The 26,948-nt window shown below is 43.4% G+C and overlaps 1 protein-coding gene across 3 annotated transcripts in view; it reads right to left on the reverse strand.

Moving 5' to 3' along the window:
- Nucleotides 1-14,714, reverse strand: part of DGKE (diacylglycerol kinase epsilon) — a 34,806-nt gene extending 20,092 nt beyond the window's left edge. The window contains exons 1-5 of one of the 3 annotated variants that reach the window (XM_039476922.2): nt 14,583-14,712; nt 13,573-14,054; nt 5,691-5,850; nt 3,351-3,470; nt 96-239 (exon numbers count right to left, since the gene is read on the reverse strand). In XM_039476922.2, coding sequence (XP_039332856.1) covers nt 96-239; nt 3,351-3,470; nt 5,691-5,850; nt 13,573-14,036 — 888 coding nt within the window. In that variant the 5' untranslated portion in view covers nt 14,037-14,054; nt 14,583-14,712. Of the gene's footprint in view, nt 1-95; nt 240-3,350; nt 3,471-5,690; nt 5,851-13,572; nt 14,055-14,314; nt 14,503-14,582 lie in introns of those variants that run through there. The other 2 variants (XM_003931335.4, XM_074388547.1) reach the window with 2 other exon arrangements.
- Between the last annotated feature and the right edge of the window lie 12,234 nt (nt 14,715-26,948).

Here is a 26,948-nt window from a genome sequence, read left to right on the forward strand (position 1 = left end):
TAAATAAAATTAAAAAAATATGTGTATGTGTATATGTATATGTATAGTATATTTATCTCAGAAGTCATTCTGTAGTAGTTTTTAAAGACTAATACCTTAATCTTCATGTCATCAACTGCATCCAGGACCCAGCCCACAGTCCCATCCCCTCCACAAACAAGTACTCGAGCTGAATAATATGGAAGAAGAGTACAGAGTTGCAGGGCTTTGATAGGAGGAGTTTTAGTTACATCAAAAATCTAGAAACAAAAGAAAAGTTATTTTTATCCAACATTTTCCTTCATCTCTCAAGATGATTTTCCTCTAGATGAGTAGAGATATAGTTAAATAACACTACTGGCTACTACATATTTATCTTTAACAATAAGCCAGGCACAGTGCCAGACTCTTTCTATTTATTTTCTATTCATTGTAGCTCATCCCCACACTGACTCTATAGAGCAAGAGTTAGCCTCAGTCTGTTGAGCTGGAAACTGAGCTGCACGAAGGTTAAATCACTTGCCTGTGACTCTCCAGGTAATTAAGTGCTGAAATATAAATTCAGGCTGGGCGTGGTAGCTCACGCCTATAATCCTAGCACTTTGGGAGGCAAAGGTGGGTGGATCACTTGAGGTCAGGAGTTTGAGACTAGCCTGGCCAACATGGTGAAATCCTGTCTTTACTAAAAGTACAAAAATAAGCTGGGTATGGTAGTGTGCCCCTGTAATCCCAGCTACTGAGGAGGCTGAGATAGAAGAATCACTTGAACCTGGGAGGCGGAAGTTGCAGTGATCCAAGAGCATGCCACTGCACTCCAGTTTGACAGAGCAAGACTTTGTCTCAAAAAATAAAAAAATAGGCCGGGCGCAGTGGCTCAAGCCTGTAATCCCAGCACTTTGGGAGGCTGAGGCGGGTGGATCACGAGGTCAAGAGATCGAGACCATCCTGGTCAACATGGTGAAACCCCGTCTCTACTAAAAATACAAAAAATTAGCTGGGCATGGTGGCACGTGCCTGTAATCCCAGCTACTCAGGAGGCTGAGGCAGGAGAATTGCCTGAACCCAGGAGGCGGAGGTTGCGGTGAGCCAAGATCGCACCATTGCACTCCAGCCTGGGTAACAAGAGTGAAACTCCGTCTCAAAAAAAAAAAAAAAAAATAATAATAATAAATAAAAAAAAAATAAAATTTATAGTTTATCTATTATACCACATTACCTCCTTCCTGTTCACATAAATCACAATGTGCTAAGTTCACCTTTAACTAGTGTTTCATATCTTATACTGGCTTAAAAAAAATCACCAGTGCAAGTTAGTACAAATTTCTGGAAAGCAATTTTGCAATACACAGAAAATGATGTAAAAATGCGAGTAACTTTGATAATCCATAATTCTGCCAATGATCCTAGAAAAAATATTTTGGAAGACAAAAATGCCCAAAAATATGTATAAAAATATTCACTGTGGCCGCGCGTGGTGACTCAAGCCTGTAATCCCAGCACTTTGGGAGGCCGAGGCGGGTGGATCACGAGGTCAACAGATCGAGACCATCCTGGTCAACATGGTGAAACCCCGTCTCTACTAAAAATACAAAAAAGTAGCTGGGCATGGTGGCGCGTGCCTGTAATCCCAGCTCTACTCAGGAGGCTGAGGCAGGAGAATTGCTTGAACCCGGGAGGCAGAGGTTGCGGTGAGCCGAGATTGCGCCATTGCACTCCAGCCTGGGTAACAAGAGCGAAACTCCATCTCAAAAAAAAAAAAAAAAAAAAAAAATTCACTGTGGCATTACTTATAATACAATCATAGAGACAGTGTTACCCTACAACAATAGGAGACTGGATAAATAATCCATTCGATTATTCTAGTTGTTAAATATGTGATTATGAGGACTATGAAGAAACAAGGAAAAATATTTATGCCATTAAAGTTAAAAAAAATCAGAATGCAAATTTGTATTTAGATTATTGTTACAGTATTGTTAATATGCAAAGTAAATGCACAGATAATTAATGGAAAGAACAAGAAAAGAGAAAACCAATGTATTTGTATGGGGAAATTGCAAATGATTTTTTCCTTTATTTTTTATAATTTTCTTAAACTGTACAATATTGAAAGAGTAAAAAATACAAATTGGAAGGACAAAGTTACTGCATTTCCAATTGTTACACAATGGGTTGTTTAACTTTTCTTTTTTTAAATTAGTGGGGTTTCTTGTATTTTTTTTGTTTTGGGGTTAATTTTTCAAAGTTGCTAGTTGTACATTCAATCTTAACTATCCCTTTTATTTTTAAAACTGAGGTGTAATTTACATATAAGATTCACCCATTTGAAGTGAACAAGTCAATAATTTCTTTTTTTTTTGAGATGGAGTTTCGCTCTTGTTACCCAGGCTGGAGTGCAATGGCGCGATCTCGGCTCACCGCAACCTCCGTCTCCTGGGCTCAGGCAATTCTCCTGCCTCAGCCTCCTGAGTAGCTGGGATTACAGGCACGTGCCACCATGCCCAGCTAATTTTTTTGGATTTTTTAGTAGAGACAGGATTTCACCATGTTGACCAGGATGGTCTCGATCTCTTGACCTCATGATCCACCCGCCTTGGCCTCCCAAAGTGCTGGGATTACAGGCTTGAGCCACCGCGCCCGGCCACAAGTCAATAATTTTTAGTAAGTTCACTGAGTTGCACAACCACCACCATCATCCAGTTTAGAACATTTCTGTTGCTTCAATAAGATCCCTCAATGTCCATTTGCAGTCACTCCCCATTTCCAGCCCTAGCCTCAGGCAACCAATAATCTACGCTCTACCTCTACAGATTTGCCTTTTCTAGACAGGTCACATAAACGGAATCATACAATATAAAGTCTCTTGTATCTGTCTTCTTTCACTTAATATGTTTTTGAGGTTCTTTTATTGTAATATGTATCAATAGCTTGTTCCTTTTTGTCATTTAATAGTATTCCACTGTATCGATACATCACATTTTGTTTATCAACTCACCAACTGATGGACAGCTGGGCTGTTTATGCTTTCTGGCTATCATGAATAATTGCTGCTATGAACATTTTCATGCAAGTTTGTGAGAAATATGTTTCACTTCCCTTGGGTAGATTCCTAGTAGAGGAATTGCTAGGAGATGTAATAAATTTACGTTTAACTTTTTAAGAAACTGCCAAGATGTCTCCCAAAGAGGTTGTACCATTTTATATTCCCACCACAGGAGTTCCTGTTTCTCCACATATTTAATAGCTGATCTTTTTGTAATCATTATTCTTTCCTGTCATCAGGTGATTAGTGACTTAAAGCATTAATAACCACTGCATTTTACGGAAAATGGAAACATTAATTAAAAAAGGAAGTTTTTTTCTTTAGTTACCTGGACTGGATTCAACAAGATCCTAAATTCTCCCAACAGTCCTTCTCCCATGTTAGTTCCACTACGAGAGTTGGCCAGGATTATTAACGGGGTCCACTGCTTTCCAAGCTTAGAGGCTAGCTAAAAAAAAAATGCCATGAGGGAAAAGGGTTTAGTATCTCAGAGATGACGAGCACATTTTCCATGCCTTGATTACAATGGTGCTATAATTTGCTGAAATGAAAACAACTATACCAGTTCTTTCAATTCAATATAAAAATCAAAGAATTCTACGAATGGAAGGGAACCTTAGCAATTAACTAATTTACCTCTCATTCAATGTTTAATTCTCTTCTATATTATTCTAGATAAGTCACTCAGCATATGCTCAGAAACTCACACAAGGAACTTACTAATAATGCAGCCCATTACACTGCTACATCAAATTATTAGAAAGTTTGAACTTAAGCTGAGTTGAAAATACGTCCTTCCATAACTTTCAGCCATTCATAGAATAGACACTGGTTTTCTCTGATCTTTTACCTTGATTTTCCTTTAGTGGATATATTCTAGCATATTTTGCAAGCTTTTCCTTTTTTGAGATGGAGTTTCGTTCTTGTTGTCCAGGCTGGAATGTGATAGCACGATCTTGGGTCACTGCAATCTCTGCCTCCTGGGTTCAAGGGATTCTCCTGCCTCAGCCCCTCGAGTAGCTGGGATTACAGGCATGTGCCACTGTGCCGGCCTTTTTATTTCTTTTTTTAAAATGGAGTACTCAGATTAAAAAAAATCTGGATTTCTAATAGCTTAAAGTCAAATGAAATTACTAATGTTTTTCACAATGTAACCATTTCTTCTTCCCTTCTCCTTGCAGATGTAGCCATTAATGAAGTTATGTTGTGGTTTTACTTAGTGATTCTCCTCTCTTGTGATCTCAGATTAAACTCAGATAAATAAGAGACTTGTACATTTTAAAAAAGTGTCGGCTGGATGTGGTGGCTCATGCCTGTAATCCCAACACTTTGGGAGGCCAAGCTGGGTGGATCACTTGAGGTCTGAAGTTCGAGACCAGCCTGGCCAACATGGTGAAACCCCGTCTTTACTAAAAATACAAACGATAGCAGCGCGTGGTGGTGCATGCCTGTAACCCCAGCTACTCTGGAGGCTAAGGCAGGAGACTTGCTTGCACCCAAGAGGCACAGGTTGCAGTGACCCGTGACAGCACCACTGCACTCCAGCATGTGCAACAAGAGCAAAACTCTGTCTCAAAAAAAAAGTGTCAAAACAATATTAATGTTTGAAAATTTTAAAATGTTCCTTTTCTTGCAGGAATACTGACAAAGGTGACATTTAAGATATAAAATCTTAATTTGAAAATAAAATAGTTCAATTATTTTGGTATATCCAATTAGAAAATAAATCTATAAATTTAAGACTGAGAGATACGGCCGGGCACGGTGGCTCAAGCCTGTAATCCCAGCACTTTGGGAGGCCGAGGCGGGTGGATCATGAGGTCAACAGATCGAGACCATCCTGGTCAACATGGTGAAACCCTGTCTCTACTAAAAATACAAAAAATTAGCTGGGCATGGTGGCACGTGCCTGTAATCCCAGCTACTCAGGAGGCTGAGGCAGGAGAATTGCCTGAAGCCAGGAGGCGGAGGTTGCGGTGAGCCGAGATCGCGCCATTGCACTCCAGCCTGGGTAATAAGAGCGAAACTCTGTCTCAAAAAAAAAAAGACTGAGAGATACAGTAATAGTTACATCAACTATAAACGGTTGTCAACAAGTTCAATGTTCACCATTATTTGTGGGAACATTTATGTGCAAAGTAAACTTTAGGAACCCTGTATAAAGTTCCAAATAGAAAAGTATTTTTAGAATAAGGTGTGAAGACAATCTATTTTCTTTTCACTGACAATAATCATGAATCCCAAACCTGGCTGTTCATCAGAATCACTTGAGGACCTTAAAAAAAAAAAAAAAAAGATGAATTCCTGGACCTACCCTAGACCTACTAAATCAAACATGGCAATGAAAGTACTACTCAGAAATCTGTATTTTTAAAAAGCTCCCTAAATTATTCAGATACAGGCAATGATATAGAAACCACTAATACAACATTTCCAATTTCCTTTTAGACATGAAAGAACTCAAAAGCCCAAATTTTTGACCGATCTTTAGGAACTAGGTAGGGTTTTATGGCTTACCATAATGGCATTTTATTTCCCTCCTTGGTCTTGATATGCTGTTTATTTTACTCCTGGCACCGATTCTTCTTACATAGTCTTAACCATCTCAAACAATGACTTAAGCAGCTTTTTAAAAATCAATCTTATAAGAGAAATAAATTATACTTACCACTTCATAATCTGTTTTTTTGTCTTTACGCATCTGATTAATGGAGGTCAAATAACTTGGTGGAATGATTAGGTTTCTGAATTCTCCAAAATCACACTTTTCATTCCTTAAACTATGTTTCATGCACTCATCATGTACGGTCTTCTGGCACCAAATGCACCTGAGGGAAAGAAGAAATAAACATTAATTAATTTTAAACCATAATCTCATTGATAATCCACAAAACAATCATTTTTGCTAAAAACTAAAACATTAATTTTATCACTACTTACCATAAAATTTGGCAAATAAAGGATATATAACTCTATGTGCACAGTGAAATGGAGCGATAAGGTTTTTTTCTTTTTCTTTTTCTTTATATGCCCCAGGGTATACTAGTCAAGCTTTAGGAGCAATAAGGTTTGAACATATTTGGCAGTTTAATCTAACAGTATTTCCTTTTTTGTTTTTTTGAGACAGGGTCTCACTGTCACCCAGACTGGAGTGCAATGGTGTGATCTCAGCTCACTGCAACCTCCACTTCCCAGGCTCAAGCGATTCTCCTGCCTCAACTCCCGAGTAGCTGGGATTACAGGTATGCACCACTACTGCCCGGCTAATTTTTGTATTCTTGGTAGAGATGGGGTTTCACTATGTTGGCCAGGCTGGTCTTGAATGCCAGACCTCAAATGAGCCACCCACCTCGGCCTCCCAAAGTGCTGGGATTGCAGGTGTGAGCCACTGTGACCAGCCTGACAGCATTTCTTAAAGTGTAGCTTGGGGCCCCAAGATCCATTCAGGACCCCAAGATCTGTGAGGTTAAAATTTTAATACTAGTACTAAAGAGTTACCTCACCCTCATCCTCTCAAAAATGTACAGTGGAGTTTTCCAGAAGCTTTATGACATGTGCTATGACAAAAGAAGCAAATATGATAATCTAGTTGGATTATAAGTGAAAGAAATGTGCAAAAAATTAAAACAATGTAACTCTCCTCACTAAATTTTCATAAAAATAATTTATTTTTAAAAAATATTTAAAAAATTTTTTGGTTTTAATTTATGACATGGTAAATATCAATAGATATAACCTACAGAAACAAAAGCTGATCTAAAACAATAGCTTTATATATATTTGTGCTCTGGCTGAAATGTAGGTTCATAAGGCCTAAAGTCCTTGCTTTTTAAATGTCCCACTGACACGGGCCCTTGAAGAGTTCCTCAGGGTCCAGCTTGAAAATCTCTTAACTTGTAAATATAAGTACAACAGTGTGTTTTGTCAGTTAATACGAAAATAATTCACGTTTGCTTTTGAAATAGACATTAAGAACATTTTCATTTGGATTTGCCTCTATGTTTGGATCCAATTCTTAAAACAAGCTGAGAACAGACCTAGTTAAGGTCCTGGGTTTCTATTATTAATCTGCTAAGTATTTAATCTACTCTCGGATAAGACAGATATGACTGGACAGATAAAGCAGGCCACTAGAAAAGAGTGGTTATAATTAAATAAATAATAATAAAAAAAAGAGGATAAACATTTTTTTCATCCCGAGGTCCTCTCTTGGCCTTCTATTTTAAGCTGTCTCTTCCTTTTGGATGTTCAGATTTGTCAAATACTTAGTACTGTTTACTTGAGTACTATTTCCTGCTAAAAGAAAGAGTTCTCTGCATAAACTGTTACAGAGAAAACAAAAATAATTTGTATAATCACAGTTGTTGATTGTAAACTAAACTTGAGTAAGTGTAATACACTGGTTATGTGGCTAAGGTATCATATCTCTACTTACTGGTCTACCATTAACTTTAAAATAGTATATTACCATCAAAAGCAATCAGAAAGGATACCCACTGAATTATTTCATAATGGTTTCCTCCAAGAAGAAAAATAGGACTGAGGAATGGGAAGGATATTAACTTTTCAGCCTACATATTTTTTTGTATGTATTCCTTGACAGCCTAAAAACCAGAATATATTCATGAACTACTTGTATAAATTTTAAAAATTGTTTTAAATGATACTAGCTTATGCTTGAGATACCTGAGCGAAGAGTGAGACTGTCTCAAACAAACAAAACAAACAAACAAATCCCTGCATTAATCTACCCAGAATTAATCTGATATATTATGAAGAATTAACCTTCCCTCCTTCCCCAAAGAGTACATGTCCTAGCAAAATTCACAAATTAATATTTTCTATCCCCAATAAATTTGTGACAGAACATTTACCATTTACTAAATTCTTATAAATTTCAAAAAAGATTTTTTTTTTTTGAGACAAGAGTTTTGCTCTTGTTGCCCAGGCTGGAGTGCAATGACATGATCTCCGCTCACCACAACCCCTGCCTCCCAGGTTCAAGTGATTCTCCTGCCTCAGCCTCCTGAGTAGCTGGGATTACAGGTATGGGCCACCACACCTGGCTAATTTTGTATTTTTAGCAGAGATAGGGTTTTTCCATGTTGGTCAGGCTAGTCTCGAACTCCTGACCTCAGGTTATCTGCCCGTCTCTGCCTCCCAAAGTGCTGGGATTACAGATGTAAGCCACCACACTCGGCCCAGAAGATTATTTTAACCAAGATAATATCTATTATGAGCCTTTGCTCTATAAAGGTAAAGCTAAAATGCTTACTAGGGCCACCAGGTATGGTGGCTTATGCCTGTAATCCCAGAACTTCGGGAGGCCAAGACAGGATGATCCCTTGAGCCCAGGAGTTTTGAGACCAGCCTGGGCAACATGATGATACTCCCATCTCTACAAAAAAGAAAAAAACTGCCAGGCATGGTGGCACATGTCTGTAGTCCCAGCTACTTGGAAGGCTGAGGTGAAAGGATTGCTTGAACCTGGGAGGCTGACACTGCAGCGAGCCATAATCATGCCACTGCCTTCCAGCCTGGGCAGTATAGAGTAAGACCTTGTCTGAAATAAAATAAAATAAAATAAAATGTTTATTAATTACTCACCATCACATTCTTCTTTAGAAATACCATATTCAAACCTGAAGCCTAGTCTCTTTACATATTTTTTTTTCCCCCAAGATGGAGTCTCGCTCTGCTGCCCAGGCTGGAGTGCAATGGTATGATCTCGGCTCACTGCAATCTCCGCCTCCTGGGGTCAAATCATTCTCCTGCCTCAGCCTCCCGAGTAGCTGGGATTACAGGTGTCTGCCACCATGCCCTGCTAAGTTTTGTATTTTTAGTAGAGATGGGGTTTCACCAGGTTGGCCAGGCTGGTCTTGAACTCCTGGCCTCATGATCTGCCTACCTTGGCCTCCCAGTGCTGGGATTACAGGCGTGAGCCATCATGCCCAGCCACATACATTGTCAGCATTTAATAACCTAGATTTCTTTTTTTTTTTTTTTTTGAGACAGAGTTTCGCTCTTGTTACCCAGGCTGGAGTGCAATGGCACGATCAATAACCTAGATTTCAAACTCACTGGGAAGATAAGACATTACTAAAATATCTAGGTATTTCAGCTTTAGCATCATGTCACTGGGAAATTGCTTATGATCTTTCTATTCTGAAAAATTTCAAACTTTCAGAGAAGTCAAAAGGATAGCAAAACGAATACTCTAAGCCCACCTTCACACTGATTCTTAATTAACATCTTCTCCCACTGTCTTTCAATATAAACTCATGTATTACTGAATCATTTGAAAGTAAACTGCCGACAGCATGAGATCCCACCCTTCAATATTTCAGCAAATATATTCTAAAAGCAATAATAGTTTCCTTGCTTTTTAAAATACTTTACTCAAAAAATATTTTTTACAGGTATGCCTACCATGCACATTCTTCTGTTAACATCTTACTGTAATTGCTTTGTCACGTTTCTATCCATCCATTAACCCATCTTATTTTTAATATGTTTCCAAGTAAACTGAAGATATTAGAATACTTCCTAAACACATCAGCAAATAGGCTTATCACTATCTATAATTTGTAATTTATGTTTTTTCCTTCTGAGTAAAATTTACATACAATGAAATATATAAATATATGTACTTCCTGAATTTTGATAAATGAACGTATGTAACTAAAACCCTTATCAAGACATAGAATATTACTCTAGAAAGTTTCTTCATATGAAAATATGGAATGATTCACAAATTTATATGCCAATCTTATGCAGGAGTATGACTGCTTTATTTAAAAAAAAAAAAAAAAAAGGTTTAACAAGGCTAATTTTCTCTAAAAAATTACCTGTTCACAATAGCTCTCTTCTTTAGTGTGCTGGAGGCAGCTAATTATACATAAAGTTGAGATGGTCATTTATGAGAGTCACACTAGAACAGTGTTCCGCAAACTGCAAACATGCCTGCCATCTGACTTTGTGAATGAAGTTTTACTGGAATACAGGTAAACCCACTCATTTATGTATTGTCCATGGCTGGTTTTGTACTGCAACTAGGGCAGAGTTAAGTAATTATGACAGACAAAATGGTTGGGAAAGCCTAAAATTCTTTTGGCTCTTTATAGTAAGTTTGCCCGCCTTTGCTGTAGAAGATGATTTGGTATCTTTCACTGTTTCAGATAATTAATGAAATGAATAAACACATACCAACAGAATATAGAAACAAAATTCATGATCAAAGCTGAGACTAATTACACTGAGGCCCATCTAACTGCCTTCTGAGAGTCAGCAGCTTTGTTTTACTAAGCACAGTATTTATGTGTGGGGCGTGGGGTGGATGTAATGAATGGAAGGTCCTATAAATTAAAAAACACTTTAAGTTCTTTCTCTCTTAATGAGATAAAACACTACAAGAAACAGAGGTTCATTTGATAAATATAATGATGTAAAAATATAACCTAATTCCTATTTTAGTCAGAAGAGAGGTAAGAAGCAGAAAAGGAAGAACAGGGAAATGAGACAGTAGATGCAGAAATACATTGTAGTGGTTGGGGGTAGAAACAGGAACACACAAAAAGAAAAAATCTACAGGCAAAGTAGACTCTAACATAGTGTCTAGTACAAAAATAGATGCTCAGTAAGTATAATGCCTGAATGAGTAAAAATTAAAGGGCCTTTCTCACTTATTCTGCAGGCTTTAAACTCAGTTATCATCTCTCATTAGTGTCCTTTGAAATGCTAACTTGTCTGCAGAGTTCACTCACTTCCCTAAGAATGTGATGCAGACATGGAAGAAGCCCTCCTCAAAGACAGATAAAATCCAGAGGAGGACTGTCTGGTCTATAGTTAAAGATTTTAAGTAGCTATTTATTTTGTTTTTCCTTCCAAAATATCTCATTCCTATGGAAGGTCACGGGAGACTGTAACCCTGTATAAAATTATTTGCCAACATAAATCAGTTCAGAACATTGTATGTACAACTTCAGGACACTGTGCTCTCTTCTCTTGGGAATAATAAACATCTAAATTACACAGAGACAATTTCTATTACGGGGTAAAGGGTACTTAGGAAAAGAAGACCTATTATCATAAACATTCAGTGTGCTCAATGGGAGGACACAAAATTAAGGACAAAGGTGCATGTTTTTAAAGACACATAAATATAGCAGGGGTTTTCCATCTTTAGGAGGACCTGTAGGGCCTGTTAAAACCAAGACTGCTGATGTCTAGCCCAAGCTTCTGGTTTAGTAAGTTTGGGGTGTGGCTAGGGTTGCCAGGAAAAAAAGAAAAAAAAAGACAATGCCTAGCTAAATCTGAATTTCAGAGAAACAAGAAATATTGCAATATTTTATTTTTATTTGCTAAATCTGGCAACCCTAGAGTTAGCATTTTTAACAGATTTTGGAGATGCTGATGCTGCTGGTCTAGGGACCTTACTTTGAGAACCATTGAGAGACAGGATATTATGTTATCACCAAGAAGGAAAAACTGGGGGATGAGGGAAGGTGAGTAGATCAGGCAAGAGTTCCTGGGGGAAAGGACAAGGACAAGGGGTGAGTCTTTAAGGATGTCTAGAAGCTAGCAAGGATATTAAGAGAGGAAAGCTTTGAGCAAAAGGGCAGAAATGTCAGAAAATGCCTGACATTTAAAGGAAATCACAAGAAGCTTGGTGGTGTTGGTGCATAAAGCTTCATGCAGGTGGTGTTAGGTAAGACTAGAAGGGCAGAGTCCAGAGAGTACTAGGACCTTAGGTACCCTGTTAAGCACTGAGGGGATTTATACTGTAAAACAATCAGCTTACATGATGGGGAGCAATTTAAAGAGTTTTAAGCAGAGCAGGGACTTGATCAGATTTGTATTTTTAGAAAGATCATTTGGGTGGAGGATCAGAAGCACTATGATTATGTGTTCAGGAGTATTTGAAATACAGTTATTTATGGAAACCATTTTTAATCTAATTCTGCACAGACACAGAGACCGCTGGAGGCTGGCTACACCAGAGAAGGGAAGGAAATAGAACAATACTCAATTCATTACGAAATTTATTTAAAGTCCCTGTTAACTTGGTTCTCACTGATGCCAGAAGGACAGCATTTAATTTTTAAAGATGCCAAATAAAAATGCATGGTTACAAAACTCTGTAGTTGTCTAGAATATATTATTTTGAACATTTATTCTTAAGCCTCTTTGATAATGTGTACAATAATTTAAAAGAAGACTTAAAAACAGGTATTGACATAATATAGCACTCATGCTAACGAGTTTCTGCCAAAAAACTAAAAAAAAAAAATTAAAAGCAGCTTCCTATTTACTGCCTATTTCAGCTCGTAAGCATGTATATGGGCCCTTCTACTTGTCAGAAAACTCATTGCAATGATATCTGCACTTACCGCTCAAAGGAAGCTAGGTGTGCTCAAGGGAAGCTAGGTGTTAGTCCGGAGCTGGAAATCCTGGAGACCCGTCCTAGCTTACCAGAGTAGACCTAACGAGCTTTAATTTTCTCAACTGTGAACTGAGTTGAATGGATCATTTGCAAAGCAGCATTCTCCTTTACCAATCTCCAAAATCAGCAAAGGACATCGTCACCTATTTTCAGACAATATTTTTAAGGACGAAAATGTGTTGTCCAATGTGTATATAAAAGACATTAAAATATTGTTGGCTTAAGCCGGGCGCGGTGGCTCACGCCTGTAATCCCAGCACTTTGGGAGGCCGAGGCGGGTGGATCACGAGGTCAAGAGATGGAGACCATCCTGGTCAACATGGTGAAACCCCGTCTCTACTAAAAATACAAAAAAATTAGCTGGGCATGGAGGCGCGTGCCTGTAATCCCAGCTACTCAGGAGGCTGAGGCAGGAGAATTGCCTGAACCCAGGAGGCGGAGGTTGCGGTGAGCCGAGATCGCGCCATTGCACTCCAGCCTGGGTAATAAGAGCGAAACTCCGTCTCAAACAAAAACAAACAAACAAACAAAAAATATTGTTGGCTTAATCAAGGTCACTTATCTAAGATTCTACATGTCCTGAAAGACCAAGCATCAAAAGGAATATTCCTTTCAGTGTTCTTTTTGAGTCTATTTCACTATGGTAGCAACACCTATATTAGCAAAAGATATAAAAGTGCTGCCTTGGAATGACACTTGTTTTCACTGTACATTCATAGTACAAAACCTGTGACACATCAGTTTTGTGGCTGAAGGGAAAAGTTAATTTGTCCATATGTCCTTTTTCCTTATTTAAAATAAGATAATCGATAGGAACAAAAGCTAAAATATACGTGGCCACGAAGCAGGTGCCACTTAGGAACCTCTGCACTGACGTTAGGAGCCAAGTTTTATTACCCAAAAGGGCAGGCTGGCTGAGGAGTGGAGGCCGGACGCATCATCTCAGCAAATGACCACTGCAAAGCTGCCTTGGTTGCAAAAACCCAGGGACGTTTATTTACTAGCTTGTTTCCTTGAAATGCGTTTAGGCCATCTGCAGAGATTAAAGCAGGCCTCGACACCACTCTATGAAATCCTGACTCCCATGGCGCATTCTGGGAGGCCCTACCTGTAATCGCAGAGCTTGGGTTGGCTGCCACACTGCTGCTTGCAAACCATACAGTAACTGCACAGGGGCACGTTGCCCCGGATCCAGTGGTGGGGCATGGCGTCCAGGACCTTGCTGTCATTCTTGAGCATAATCTCCTTGCACTGGAAGCGCTTGTCGGCCTTCTTGAGGCAGTCCTCATCCACACGGAGCCCGCAGCAGTCGCAGAAGGCGCCCTGCAGAATGTGCTGCGCGCACACGCAGCAGTAGGTGGGCTGGCTGAACAGATCCGTGTCGCGCCACCCGTGCTTGCTCTTGCGGAAGATGTCCCTGCGGTGCAGCTGCCGGCGCGACCGCTGGAGGCTACACCAGAAGGTGATGAACACCGGCAGCAGGACCGAGCACAGCGTCCATAGGATCAGGTGCCCGTCCGCAAACAGGCCCTCGGAGGGCGGGCCCGGCGCCGGCCGCCTCTCCGCTTCCATCTTCTCCAAGGACGGTGCCTAACCAGGAAAGAAACAGGCGCCTGCACCCCGTGCTCCCCATCCCTTCCCCGCCCCCTTCCTGCCTTTCCGGGGCCAACGCGGGCGCCCTCAGTCCAGGTGGCTCCGCTCTCCCCAGGACGGGCCAGCGCGTCGTCCCCCGGTCGCCCGGGACCTGCCGCGCCGAGAAGGCGACGTCCCCACTCCCCAACCCGCCCCACGTCGGGAGCGCGTCCGGGAGCCCAAGACTGCGACTGCTGCCGCTGCCGCCGCCGCCTCACCTCGCCGCCCGTCAGACCCACGGAAGGGCGCAACACCCAGGGGCAAGCTGCTCTCCACCGAAAAGCCTGGCGTTCAGGCCACGCGACGCCGGCCGGCGCCCGTAACCGTCGGCCCGGGCCTAGCACTCCCCGCCCGGGCGCCCAGCCGCTCCGGGCCCGGGGCGCGGTCTTTTCCCCGGCCCTGCCCGCCCCCACGCGCGGCCCGGCGCCCTTGCCCCTCTCGGGAGGTCTCCGCAGACCTGCACCGCGCCGGTCCTCGAGCCCCTACCTCGCGCGGGCGGAGGCGCGGCTCCCGGCCAGGCCTCAGCAGCCCTCGCGCAGGAGGAGCGCGACGCTGGGCCGCGGGCGGCGACGAAGCCGGGCGGGGTGAACGCTTGAGGCTTGAGCCGCAAGCACGCCGATGCGGCGCGCGGGCCTATGAGCTGGAGGCGGGGCCTGCGGCGGCGAGCCCAGTGGTTGGGCGGAGCCAGGGCTGACGGGCGGGGCAGAGGTGTGAGGTGGGAGGGGAGACAGACAGCCTTGAGGGGGCGGGGCCGGAGACAGATGGAAGGGGCGGGGCACTGCGGATGAGGGCGGGGCTTGGAGGAAGGGGGCGGAGCAACAGTGGGGCGTTAGAGAGGATGGAGGGTTGAACGCCAAAAATTCGTTATCATAGAAAATTCTGGGGCGGCGACGGTGGGGAGGGCCGCGAGCATCCTCCCGGCCGCACCCGAGCCTCGCGGGGTCCAGGGGTCGCGCCCACGCCCTTCGCACGGCGCGGACACCAGTGCTCCGGGCTTAAGCCGAACCTCTTGCCTAGGCCGCGGCCACCTGAGAAGCCGACGCCGACTGGAAAGCACAGGAAGCGGCGGCCTGCGCGGCGCCGCCCGCCATAGCCGCGGCAGGCTGAAGTAGATGCGGCGGCCGCAGTAGCTCAGACCCTAGCGCTTCTCCGCCGCGGGCAGGCGGGCTGGCGCGGAGGCCGAGGCGGAGCGGGGCCGCAGCCCGCGGGTCTCCGCTGACCCGGAGTCCTGCCGCAGTTTCCGCCCCCTGCCGTGGCGGGCGGTCCTCCCCTCCACGCCTCCGCCGCCCGCGCCCGCCAGCGCCCGGAGCGAGAAAGGGGAGCAGCGGGAGCCAGGGGCCGCCGGAGATGGGAGCATGCCTCGTGCTGCTGTTGTCCCGCCCCCGGCTCCGGAGGCAAGCCCGCTCCCGGACTTAGCCGCGACCACGCGGGCTGCGGGCTACAGCCTGCAACAGGTTAACGACCCGGAGAACGCGGACGGGTAAGCACCGCCGTTCAGCACCCCGAAGAATCACGGAGTCCAGAGGGCACAGGCACCACACCCCAGCACGCACAGCTCCACCCAGCTCCACTCCGCGGCTTCCTTTCTACCACATACACAGGAAGAGGAGCCGGGGACCACTTGATCCTTGAAGACTTCCTCCAGCAGCAAGGATGGAAAGAAAACCCACACCAAAGCAAGGGGCCAAAGAAACAGAAAAGAAATGCATAGATTATAGGAAAACTGCAAAGAAATACCTGATAATGTCTTCCAAAGGATTAGGAAAGACATAGCATTCATTAAGAACACCCATATAGCCGGGCGCGGTGGCTCAAGCCTGTAATCCCAGCACTTTGGGAGGCTGAGGCGGGTGGATCACGAGGTCGAGAGATCGAGACCATCCTGGTCAACATGGTGAAACCCCGTCTCTACTAAAAATACAAAAAACTAGCTGGGCATGGTGGCTCGTGCCTGTAATCCCAGCTACTTAGGAGGCTGAGGCAGGAGAATTGCCTGAGCCCAGGAGGCGGAGGTTGTGGTGAGCCAAGATCACGCCATTGCACTCCAGCCTGGGTAACAAGAGCGAAACTCCGTCTCAAAAAAAAAAAAAAAAAAAAAAAAAAAAGAACACCCATATAGATAGATGTAGATATGTGTGTGTATGTACGTGTTGTTACCTGTGCGTGTATATGCATATGTATGTCGGCATATGGGTATTAACTGTAGAAGGTAAAGCTAGACACTAGTAAAAGTGGTAAGAGCAGATTTTAATAATATACTGTTGGAATAGGGAAGAAGGTACTTCGTGAACGGAATTGAACTTTGTGCAAAAGTGATTGGGTGTTTTCAGAGGGAGAGAGTAGCAGTATGGAGGGGATGAGCAGGCACTCAGTAGCCAGGAAAGTGAAAACTTGCGAAAGTTGGGTCAGTGTAAGTAAGGTTAGGCTACCGCGCCTGTTAGGTGGCTGTTACGGGAGTTAGGGTCCTATCCTCCCACAGGAACTGAGAGATAGACCCTGTGCTTCCTGGTGATTGCATGTTGGAGGAATGACTTTCAGGTTCTTGAGAAGGACACGCCTGGTGTGTAGGAGACATTGCATCCCAAAGAGACAGAGGAAAGATTCACAATTGTTTAGTTTGTTGTTAACTGTGAGAAAGGGACATCAGGGGCTGGTTGTCACGTATTGCCAATAGCTAGCAGCAGCTTTCCCAGGCAGACACTTTAGGAGGTGTGCGGTTATGCAGCTTTGAGTTGTTAGAAACGACGTGTTTAAGTCTTTTAATATAGGGGGAAGGACGGACCCGATCCTTTTTGCTGTAATCAGCAGATTTCGTAGGCCAAGGTGGAGGCCTAGTTGAGAAGGGGGCTCAGGGAAGCCTGTCTAGAGCTTGGTCAAGGAGGGGATCTTCATCAGTCTGTATGTATATACATGGCACGTGGACATGCATACACACGTGAATGGTGGAGGCTGTGTTATGAGGATTCTGCACAACTCAAGTGTCCTAATGGGAACAGACTTGGGGAGCTCACTCTTGAGACATTTTGTGGTATTATGGATACTGGGAGACCCGAGGAGGGTTCTGGCCACTAGCAGACTCATTGCATTCACCCTTTGGAATCTGCCCAGGCCTTGGACTTACTCTGTGTAATAGTAACTTCACTTCCCACTGATCCTCCATGTTCCTTGCTGATGCTGTGATTGCCCCTCCAAGTCCTCCAGCATCCCTGCTGATGCTGTGGTTGTCCATCTGAGCACTTGGTATTTCTTTTCTGGTGTCAGAAGGTCCTGGTCCCAAGTCTCCTCCCATTCATTCCAGTTTATCCAGATGCCCCTCCTTTCCCGTCCCTCTCTGTTCCAGCGAAGTGTACCACCCCTCAGGGAGATGCTCACAGTGGACTCCTCGTCCTCATACTGACTTCCCTTTTCTCTGGCACCCCCGCAGGACCCAGTGAGTCTCTTGGTCTCTGGCTGCAGCACTCCATCCCGCCTCCACTACTTTTTAGGTTCAGCTGTCACCGTTTCTCACTCTTGAATCATTGTCATAGCCTCCCACCTGGTCTCCCTGTTTTACCCTGTTCCCTGCAGGCTGCCTCTGGACTTCTTTACTGAAACTCTTACTGTGGTGAGAACCCTTCCATCCTCAGACCCCTGGTACCCTTTACTCACTTCCCACTGTGGCCATCGTTCACTGAATTCAGGCCACTCTGGCCTCTGTATGGTCCTCACACCTCCAGACTCATGCACCATTCAGGCCTATTACCAGTTCCACTTCCTCTTCCTGTAGAGTTCTTCCCCATGTCCTCACTGCTCAGGTGCTCCCTCCTGACAGAGGCCCTGCTGACCAACCCTGCCAAGACTGTCCCCACTCTCACATGCATTACTCCCACTCCTTCTCGCTTTTTCTCCATAAAACTAGCACCTCCTCACATGCTGTGTCTTCTACTTACATTGTTTAGTATCTGCCTTTCCTCCCCAAAATGAGAGCAATATGAAGACAAGGACATTTGCTGTCTCCAACCAAAGCACTTTTTTTTTTTTTTTTGAGACAGAGTCTTACTCTGTCACCCAGGCTGGAGTGCAATGGCACCATATTGGCTCACTGCAAACTTCACCACCCAGGTTCAAGCAATTCTCCTGTCTCAGCCTCCAGAATAGCTAGGATTACAGGTGCCCGCCACCACACCCAGCTAATTTTTGTATTTTTAGTAGAGATAGGGTTTCACCATTTGCCAGGCTGGTCTTGAACTGCTGATCTCAGGTGATTCACCTGCTTCAGCCTCCCAAAGTGCTGGGATTACAGGTATGAGCCACTGTGCCTGGCCAAACCAAAGCATGTCTGCTACTGCTGTCCCTGTCATTGATCTGTGTGACTTCCCCTCTACTGCAGTTACTCAAAATGTCACTTGCTGCTTCCCTTCCATCAGGATAACACCCATCTGTGCCCACTGACTAATGAGGGGACATGACTGGTGTTTACGTACACTAACTGTGGGAACCTTGGTTTAATTTTGTGAGAGAGAAGTCCCTTACAGCCTCCTCAGCTTTCCACTGAGAAATGTTTTCAGTGATTTTGAGAGGACATGGGGAAAAGTGATGTGGGGCTCCCAAGGGGATTTCTTCCTAGAAATCTCTTCCTATAGTACTCTTGTAGTGAAAGAAAACCATCTTCATGTAACTTGTCAATTTTGTTTTTTGAAAAATGTTTATCCACTATTTGAATCTAAAAAATAATAGAAATTTATGTTTAAACATTCTCTTTTACTTTATCCCAAAATAAATCTCTCTTTGCATAAAATTTTTCAACAAATACATACTCAGGCCAAAAAATGATGCTTTAAATTATGACTTACAACTGTTGGGAATATAACTCTAGAAAAAATATTGCTATTGAGTACTGAAAGTCTTTATTGGTAAACGAAATCTATTTTCAAAGTATAATACAATAATTGTATAGAGGATAAAATAGAAATTGTTCACCTAGGAGATTAATATATAAATATTTACAGAGCATTGTCTTGAGAAATGCAGTTTGATGATGTTTCAGTTTGAGCAAAAGATGAGGCTTTCAAGTATGGCATTTCTTTGACTGGTAATGAGAGAGAATCCACACTTTCTTGGTGTGCTTCAGGTTCTCCTGTATTCTTTAGATTTGGAGGAGTTGACCATGAAGGAGCTGCCCGTAGTGTCAGCAGGCGAAGGTGGAAACTTCAATCCAGGAAGGGGCTCCCCTGGATCCACTGGCGTCAACGTGGGAGAACATAGCCTGGCAGCTCTGGAGGCCTGAGTGGAGGGGAAAGAACAGCGCTGTCCTATGACCCAGGCCCCTCCTGGGGAAGGGAGCAGCAGGGCTGGCTCTTGGCTGCCTGGCAGGTGTGGAAAAGCTCCTTGACATGGGTGACTCCCATGGCCTCTTCCACGGACTCCGGCATTGATAATATTTCTGCCAGCTCTTCTTGTTGCTTGGAGAGTCTGGATCTTTCTTCTGCCTTTTTTCTTTTCTTCTTCTAATTTTTTATTTTTTAAAATCTCTCTCAGTTCTTGAACCAGGGATGTGATTTTCTTTTTTTTCTTTTCCCTTCCCTCCCTTACCTCCCTTCTTCTCCCCTCCCCGCCTCATCTTCCCTCCCTTCCCCGCCCTCGTCTCCCCTCCTCTCGCTTCCTCTCCCTCCCCTTGTCTCCCCTCATGTCCCCTAGTCTCCATTCTTCTTTTCTTTGTTTTTGAGATGGAGTCTTGCTCTTGTCCAGGCTGGAGTGCAATGGCATGATCTCGGCTCACTGCCACCTCCACCTCCCGGGTTCAAGCAATTCTCCTGCCTCAGCCTCTTGAGTAGCTGGAATTACAGGCACCCACCACCATGCCTAGCTAGTTTTTGTATTTTTGGTAGAGACGGGTTTCACCATATTGGCCAGGCTGATCTCGAATTCCTGACCTCAGGTGATCTGCTCACCTCGGCCTCCCAAAGTGCTGAGATTACAGGCGTGAGCCACCGTGCCCTTCTGGATGTGAATTTCTGCATCAGCATTATGCTGGTGCTGTTCACCTTGTAAGCATCTACAAAACTGGGGATGTTTAAAGAGTTTTTTGTATCCTGACCTGACATCCTCTAAAGATGTCTCAATCTCTGCATCTGTTTTTTTTTTTTTTGCATCACTAAGCTTGCCAGTGAGTTGGCGTTTCTCCTCCATGTGTGAATCCAGTGTTTCTGCAAGCTGCTTTTCATATGTTACACAGAGTCGATTCCTAACAGGTTGACTAAGGAAATGAAAGCCACAAAAGTTAGGATAGTAGTTCCCTCTGATGGGGGAGAAAATGTACCAAAGAAGTGGCCACACCAGAGCTCCCAATCCTCAATATGTTAACCTGGGTAGTGGGTACACAGGTGTTTGTTTTGTTATTTTATAAAACTGTATATATATGTTTTATAAACTCTTCTGTATGTGTGATGCGTTTCAAAATATAAACAACATCAAAAAAGTCTGATTAAAGAATTATTTAGGGAACTTGTTAAGAAGGCAGATTCCAAGCTCCGTGTTATATTCTGATGCCAGACACCTGGTCAGGACCACAGAATACACATTTTTAAATGATGCTGATGCAGGTGGTTCAAAAACCACACTCTGAGATGTGTTACATACTCCATGCTTACGTGTCACACAGAGTCCATTCCTAACATATTTACTGAGTCAGAATAAAACTAAGACCCGTCAGTAAGCGCTTGAGGTGTGGACGCACCAGCGTCTTCCCATGGAGGCTGTGGAAAGTGACTTGAGGACTCGGGTCATGGGGCAGTAGCCCCACCATCTCCTCATCCAGCTTTCCTGGCTTCAGTCCAGGGTCCAGCTCCGCAGAATATCGTAACCCCTCCATGACACTGCAGCCAGCACAGGGCTCTGCCTAGTAACCATGGATTCCACAGCTGCAACAGACACTAGAGAACACCCCAACATTCTCCCTGCAGTGGGCATCCTGGATTGGTTAATTTTATGGTCAGTTAGAGGGAGAAATTTGTAAATAAAATCTGCATGTCTCAAAAAAAGAAAAAAAAATTCTAGTATGAATGATTTACAGTACAAGTTAAGCTTATCTATGACCTTTTAGCCTCCCTGCTTTCTAACCATCTGGTGAGAGCTGGCTCAGTTTTGAATGTTGGGATGCAGAAAACTGGCAGTTTTGAGAATGTTATATACTAAAGAAAATTGATCAAGTCAAAAATTGATAAATGATAACCTGCGTTCCTGCTGATTATTTATTAAACACATACTGGCTGAGCACTTAACTATGTGCCGAGCATTGCACAAGGAATCCCAGCTCGTGCAGAGTGCCAAGCCTGTTGAAACATACCCAACAAGAAGTGTTATTTACAGGCATTGTTTACATACTGCACCTGGCCTCCATCTCTGCACTTGCTATGTGCCATATAGGTTTATCCCCGTTTTACAGATGAAAAAAACCTAGGCACAGAGAGGTTGAGAAACATGCTTCATGTCACACAGCCAGTGGTGGGACTGAGATCACTGTTTTAACTTCATCAAGTCAGCTTCAACTAAAACCATCAAAGAGAGACTTTCTGCTATTTCTCTGAGAATCTTGCCCTGGGGATCTTGTTAAAATGCAGATTCTGATTTCCCTTCTTAGGAAAGAGGCCTGATAATCTGGATTTCTAAGAGGTTCCCAGGTGCTGTTGCTAGTTCCAGGACCATGCTTTTAAGTTCAGAGGTAAAAGAATTTGTATTGTGAAGACAGAGGGACAGTGTGATGAAATGGGAGGAGTGTTAGATGGGATTGTGAGGCCTGGAAACAGATCCTGGACCTCACACATCTGTGTCCCCTTGAGCTTGTCAGTTTGCCTCCTTGGGCCTCAAGTTGGATGCGATCTCTAAAGCATAACTTCTGCTTCGATAGCCTGCACAGTATGTGAAAGTGTCATTGTCTTTTATGAATCCTAGCTGATGCAGAACCCTTAAATTAGTTCAGATTTGAAGACATAAATTCTTTTAAAAAGTGACAGGCTGGGCATGGTGGCTCACACCTGTAATCTCAGCACTTTGGGAGACTGAGGCAGGTGGATCCCTTGAGGCCAGGAGTTAGAGACCAGCCTGGCCAACATGGCAAAAACCCATCTCTACTGAAAATAAAAAATTAGCCAGGCATGGTGGCATGTGCCTGCAATCCCAGCTACTCAGGAGGCTGAGGCAGGAGAATTGCTTGAGCCCAGGAGGCAGAGGTTGCAGTGAGCCTAGACTGTGCCACTGCACTCCAGTCTGGGTGACAGAGTGAGACTCCAAAACACACACACACGTTCCCCTGCCCCCATTCCCATTATAGAGTATTTGAAAAAGTGAAAAGAAGAAAAGAATCACCTGTCTCTCACTCCAAAGACAACCTGTGTTGAACATTTTGGTCATTCCATTACTTTCTGTGGAGACTGATGTACTTTTTGTATGCATACTTTTGATGATGTGCTAGATGTAGTCTCTATATGGCTCTTAAATTTTAACAATATGAAATAACTTTTACATGTTATTAAAAAGTCCTATTTAATGGCTACATTATATTTCATTCTATCAGTAAGCTTATAGTGTGTATAACCTTTTGTTGTGGTGATTTGTTTCTAATATTTTGCTATTATAAATAACACCTCTGTTTAGGGTTATTTCCTTAGATTCTCACATTTAGCTAAGGAATTTGAAAAGTTTAATGAGGACATGGGAGAGCAGGGAGCTCATCACCTCCTGGTTCTTGTCTTAATCTGTTTTCTGTTGCTATAGCAGAATACCTGAGACTGGGAAATTTAGAAGTTCATTTGGCTCATAGCTCTGGAGGCTGGGAAGTCTAAGGGCATGGCGGCAGCGTCTGGTGAGGGCTGTTGCTCTGTGTCATAACATGAACAAAAAGCAGAAGGGCAAGCCGGTGTGCGCGAAAGAGACCACAAGAGTGAGTCAAGGTCAATTTTATAACAACCTGTTCTCAGGAGAACTAACTCACTCCTGCAGGAACCAATTCACTCCCAAGAGAACAAACTCACTCCCCAAATAACAGCTTTATCCATTCATGAAGGTGGTGCTCCCCTGACCTAATCACCTCTTAAAGGCCCCAGCTCCCAATATCATCAGTGTCAATAAAATTTCAGTGTGAGTTTTGGCAGGGGCACTCAAATCATAGCAGTCATTAAGATAAAGTACAAATAAGCTTCTGTGTCAGGCTCAACAGGCAGCCTGTCCTTAGGCTGGCTTCTTTCACTGAGTCATATGCATTTAAGTTTCCTCCATGTCTTTTTATGGCCTGATAGGTCATTTTTTTTTAGTGCTGAATAATATTCCACTGTCTGGATGTGCCACGGTTTATTTATGCATTCACCTCCAGAAGGACATCTTGGTTGCTTCCAAGTTTTGGCAACTGTGAATAAAACTATTATAAATGTCTGCGTGCAGGTTCTTGTGCAGACATGAATTTTCAACTCATTTGGGTAAATGTCCTCTCTTTTAAAAATATGTTTTTCTCTCTTGTTTTTTTAAAAACTTGTCTCCTCATTTTTGCTCTGTTTTTCTAAAAGATTTTCTTAGCTTTATTCTTGACTCCACTGAGTTTTAAATTTCTGCTGTTAACAGTTTTTCATTTCTGAGAAGTTTTTTGGTTAATTTGTTTCCTGAATATTCCTTTTTTACAGCATCTTGTTCACCTTCCATGCAAGCAAAACTTTGATCTCTTAGAGGATATTATGTTATTTATTTATTTTCTCCAATTGCATGGTGTCGGATTGCCTTAAGGTGCTCTTTTCTTTATCTTTTTTTGTCTTTACCTGTCATGTCAGAGGCTTTCTAGTCTGTTGAACCTCAGCTGATTCTAATGCACCGTATGGCTTGAGACACACTGCTAGAGAGTCTCCTAACTTCTCTGAAGCTTAATCATCCCAACAGAGATCCCACCAAGAAAAATGACATGGTTCATATTTTTCCTCAGAACTAGAGCTGTTCTCTTCCAATTAAAGGCCTAGCACTTTTTCTGAATGAAATTCCATATGACAGTAGCCTTAGAAGTGGTTTCATAAATTATTTTATGCATGGCACACTCCCCTAGTATGTTTATTCGTACCCATCTTACGTTCTTCTGCCTGTGCCAGTGCTTCTTTGTCCCTGTTTAGGTTGGAGAGAAGCCTGACACTGGCCATCGGGAACACGATGCTGACCTTGGCTGTCCTCACCTGCTGGGCAGACACAGTTGAGGCCAACATCCTGGACCTAGAGCAGAAATTATAGTCCACTTGTGGAGGCATGCAGCAGGCCGGAAAGGCCCCTGCCCAAGGCCAAAACGTCTTACCATTGTACTGCTGCTGCAAACAGGAAGGGGTGGGTGCGTGTAGAAGTGCTGAGGCTATGTAGAGGGAAGCCAGGGTCTGCGGTGTGGACACAGGGGGCAAGTCAACTCACATTAGAAATGAACCGTATTTTCTTTTTAAATAAATATATATATTTTATCTCAGCAATATATGAAATTGTGTATTTTAATATGTGTGATTAATCTATCTTTAGTCATCCAAAACATTTTTTATAAAATAGGGTGGGTATGCAAAGAGATTTAGCATAGAGAAAGAGGAGGAATAATAATAATAATGATTTCCAAGTAGTTGACTTTTACTATCTGTCTTGCACTTCACACATATCTCTTTTAAATCTTAACCTTATGACGTGAGTTTTATTTTAATTCTTAAAGTGAGAAAACAGTGATTTGGAAAGTTAAGAAATTTCTCCAATGTCACCTAGTTCCAATATAACACAGGTGATAAGCTTGAGAATCAGTATTCAGGGCCAGATATGTTGATGACTCTGCTGCTCACAGTCATAACCGTTATACCACACTACCAACACGGGACATTCAGCCACTTTTCAATGAATGTTCTGGCAGGACCTTATTGTTAGTTGCAATAGCACCTGGATTTGGACACACCAACCATCCCATTAGAATCCCCCATGTCAGTTAGCTGTTGTCAGAGTAATGCTATGTAACAAACCACTCCTAGTCTTAGGCTTAAAACAATCTTCATTTATTCTCCGGGATCTGCAGGTGATGTGGCTCTGCTTCAGGCTGTGGTAGCTGGAAGTCAGCTGAACGAAGTTGGGCTGGGTTGAGTGGGTCTCCTTTAAGCTGCAGATGTGCATAGACTTGGCTCCTTTCTTGGCTACTTTGCATGCAGCTAATTCAGACTCAGCTTGAAGGGGCTGTAGCCAAGTGGGGGAAAGTCTTTTTGTAGCAATGACACAAATGCCAGAGGGCACACTTAACTGCACAAAGCATTTCACATCCTTGTTAGTGTCTTGTCTACCACCATCCCACTGCCCAAAACAAGTCATTTGGTTGAGTCCAAAGTCAAGGCACGGGGCTGCAAAGTCATGTGGCAGAGAGCATAAATTTGGGGTGTGGTGAATTGATGGCAATAATTTCATCTATCACTCCTGCCCAAACCTAACATCTGCCTGCACAGTGTGCCTGTAAATACATGTTTACAGGTAAGCAAAATTACAAAGTCTAACATATTTTCTACATCTATTTCATGAGGGTCATCTTTGCTATTCGTGGAGAATGGACTAAAGGAACAGGGAAAGAAGCTGAGACTCCAGTTGGAGCCTGGTGCTGAGTGAGAGTTAACAGTGGCCTAGATGTGGGTAGTGAAAGTAGAGATGGAAGGATCTAGACCCATAAGCATCACACACAGCTTATGGAGTTACTATCATTGCTTTAAAAAATACTGTGAAAATTAGCTTAGGGTAAAACAGGTTCATTCTGGACCATTTGGCTTAAAGTTGCAGTTTCCAAGAATTTATCAGCAATGATGTTGTGAGGACTTACAGTACCGCTTTCCTAGGCCACAACATCTGATGAAGGCCTTCAAGTAGTTTATCAGTTAAAATAAAAATAGGGAAATAGTTTTAGGTGCAGCAGCACCCTTTTGCTGCACCTCTCTCCATCTCCAGGAGATTCACTGGAACTGCTGGCAGCTTCTTAAATAATTAACCTTGGTGGCCTTGAGCTCTTTCCCCTGATCTTAGTTGTCCCTGGTTCCGCTCTCTACTCTGCCACCTTGTGGATTTATTGGGAATTGGGTCTTCTACTGGGAGCTTTGCCGACTCATTTGGTTATCCCGCTGGGGCTTTTCCTGAGAATGGGGATGGGTTTAGGAGAGAATTCTCATCAACCCAGTGACACTCACAATAAGGAACTTTGTTCTTTTAGTCTTTCTCTATTCCTCCCCACTGCTTCTTTTGGAACAGTATCTCCAGAGACCAAACTGAAGGGCATTTGATGGCCTTGCCAGTATCACACCTGAATGGCCCTCCCCACCTGAGACCTTGCAGCAGCCTCCCAGGTTGTGATACAGGCCCTGACTCTCTCCAGTCTCACCACCCCAGTCCACCAGAGGTTTCCTTGTGCTTTAAAAAATTACAGAAATAACACAAGCTTGCTTAGAGCTTACCAGTGAAGGAGACAGATTTTTAAAAAAGTAAACAGATTAATATGCATAAATTATGGTGAGTGCCGTGAGATGGAGAGTAATGGTGGTGCTGTGGGCAGGGAACATCTTATTAAGAAGGCTGGTATGGGCAGGCTTTCCTGAGTAGGAGAAATTTCAAATTGAAACTTGAAGGATGGGATGGATCCAGTCATTAAAAGAGGGAGAAAAAGCTCATGCAAAGGTCCTGAGGCGGGAGTGGGCTTGTTAAGCTGCGAGTGAGTGTGGCCAGATGGCAGTGGGCAGGAGGGGAGTGGCTGGAGTAAGGTTGGAAAGGACAGTAGGCATGTATAACACAGGGGCCGTCGTGCTTGGTAGGGAATCTAATTTTATTCTGATTCTCGTGGGAAGATGATGAAAGATT

The sequence above is a fragment of the Saimiri boliviensis genome, chromosome 17, assembly GCF_048565385.1.
Source record: "Saimiri boliviensis isolate mSaiBol1 chromosome 17, mSaiBol1.pri, whole genome shotgun sequence".
In the NCBI taxonomy this organism is placed as follows: domain Eukaryota; kingdom Metazoa; phylum Chordata; class Mammalia; order Primates; family Cebidae; genus Saimiri; species Saimiri boliviensis.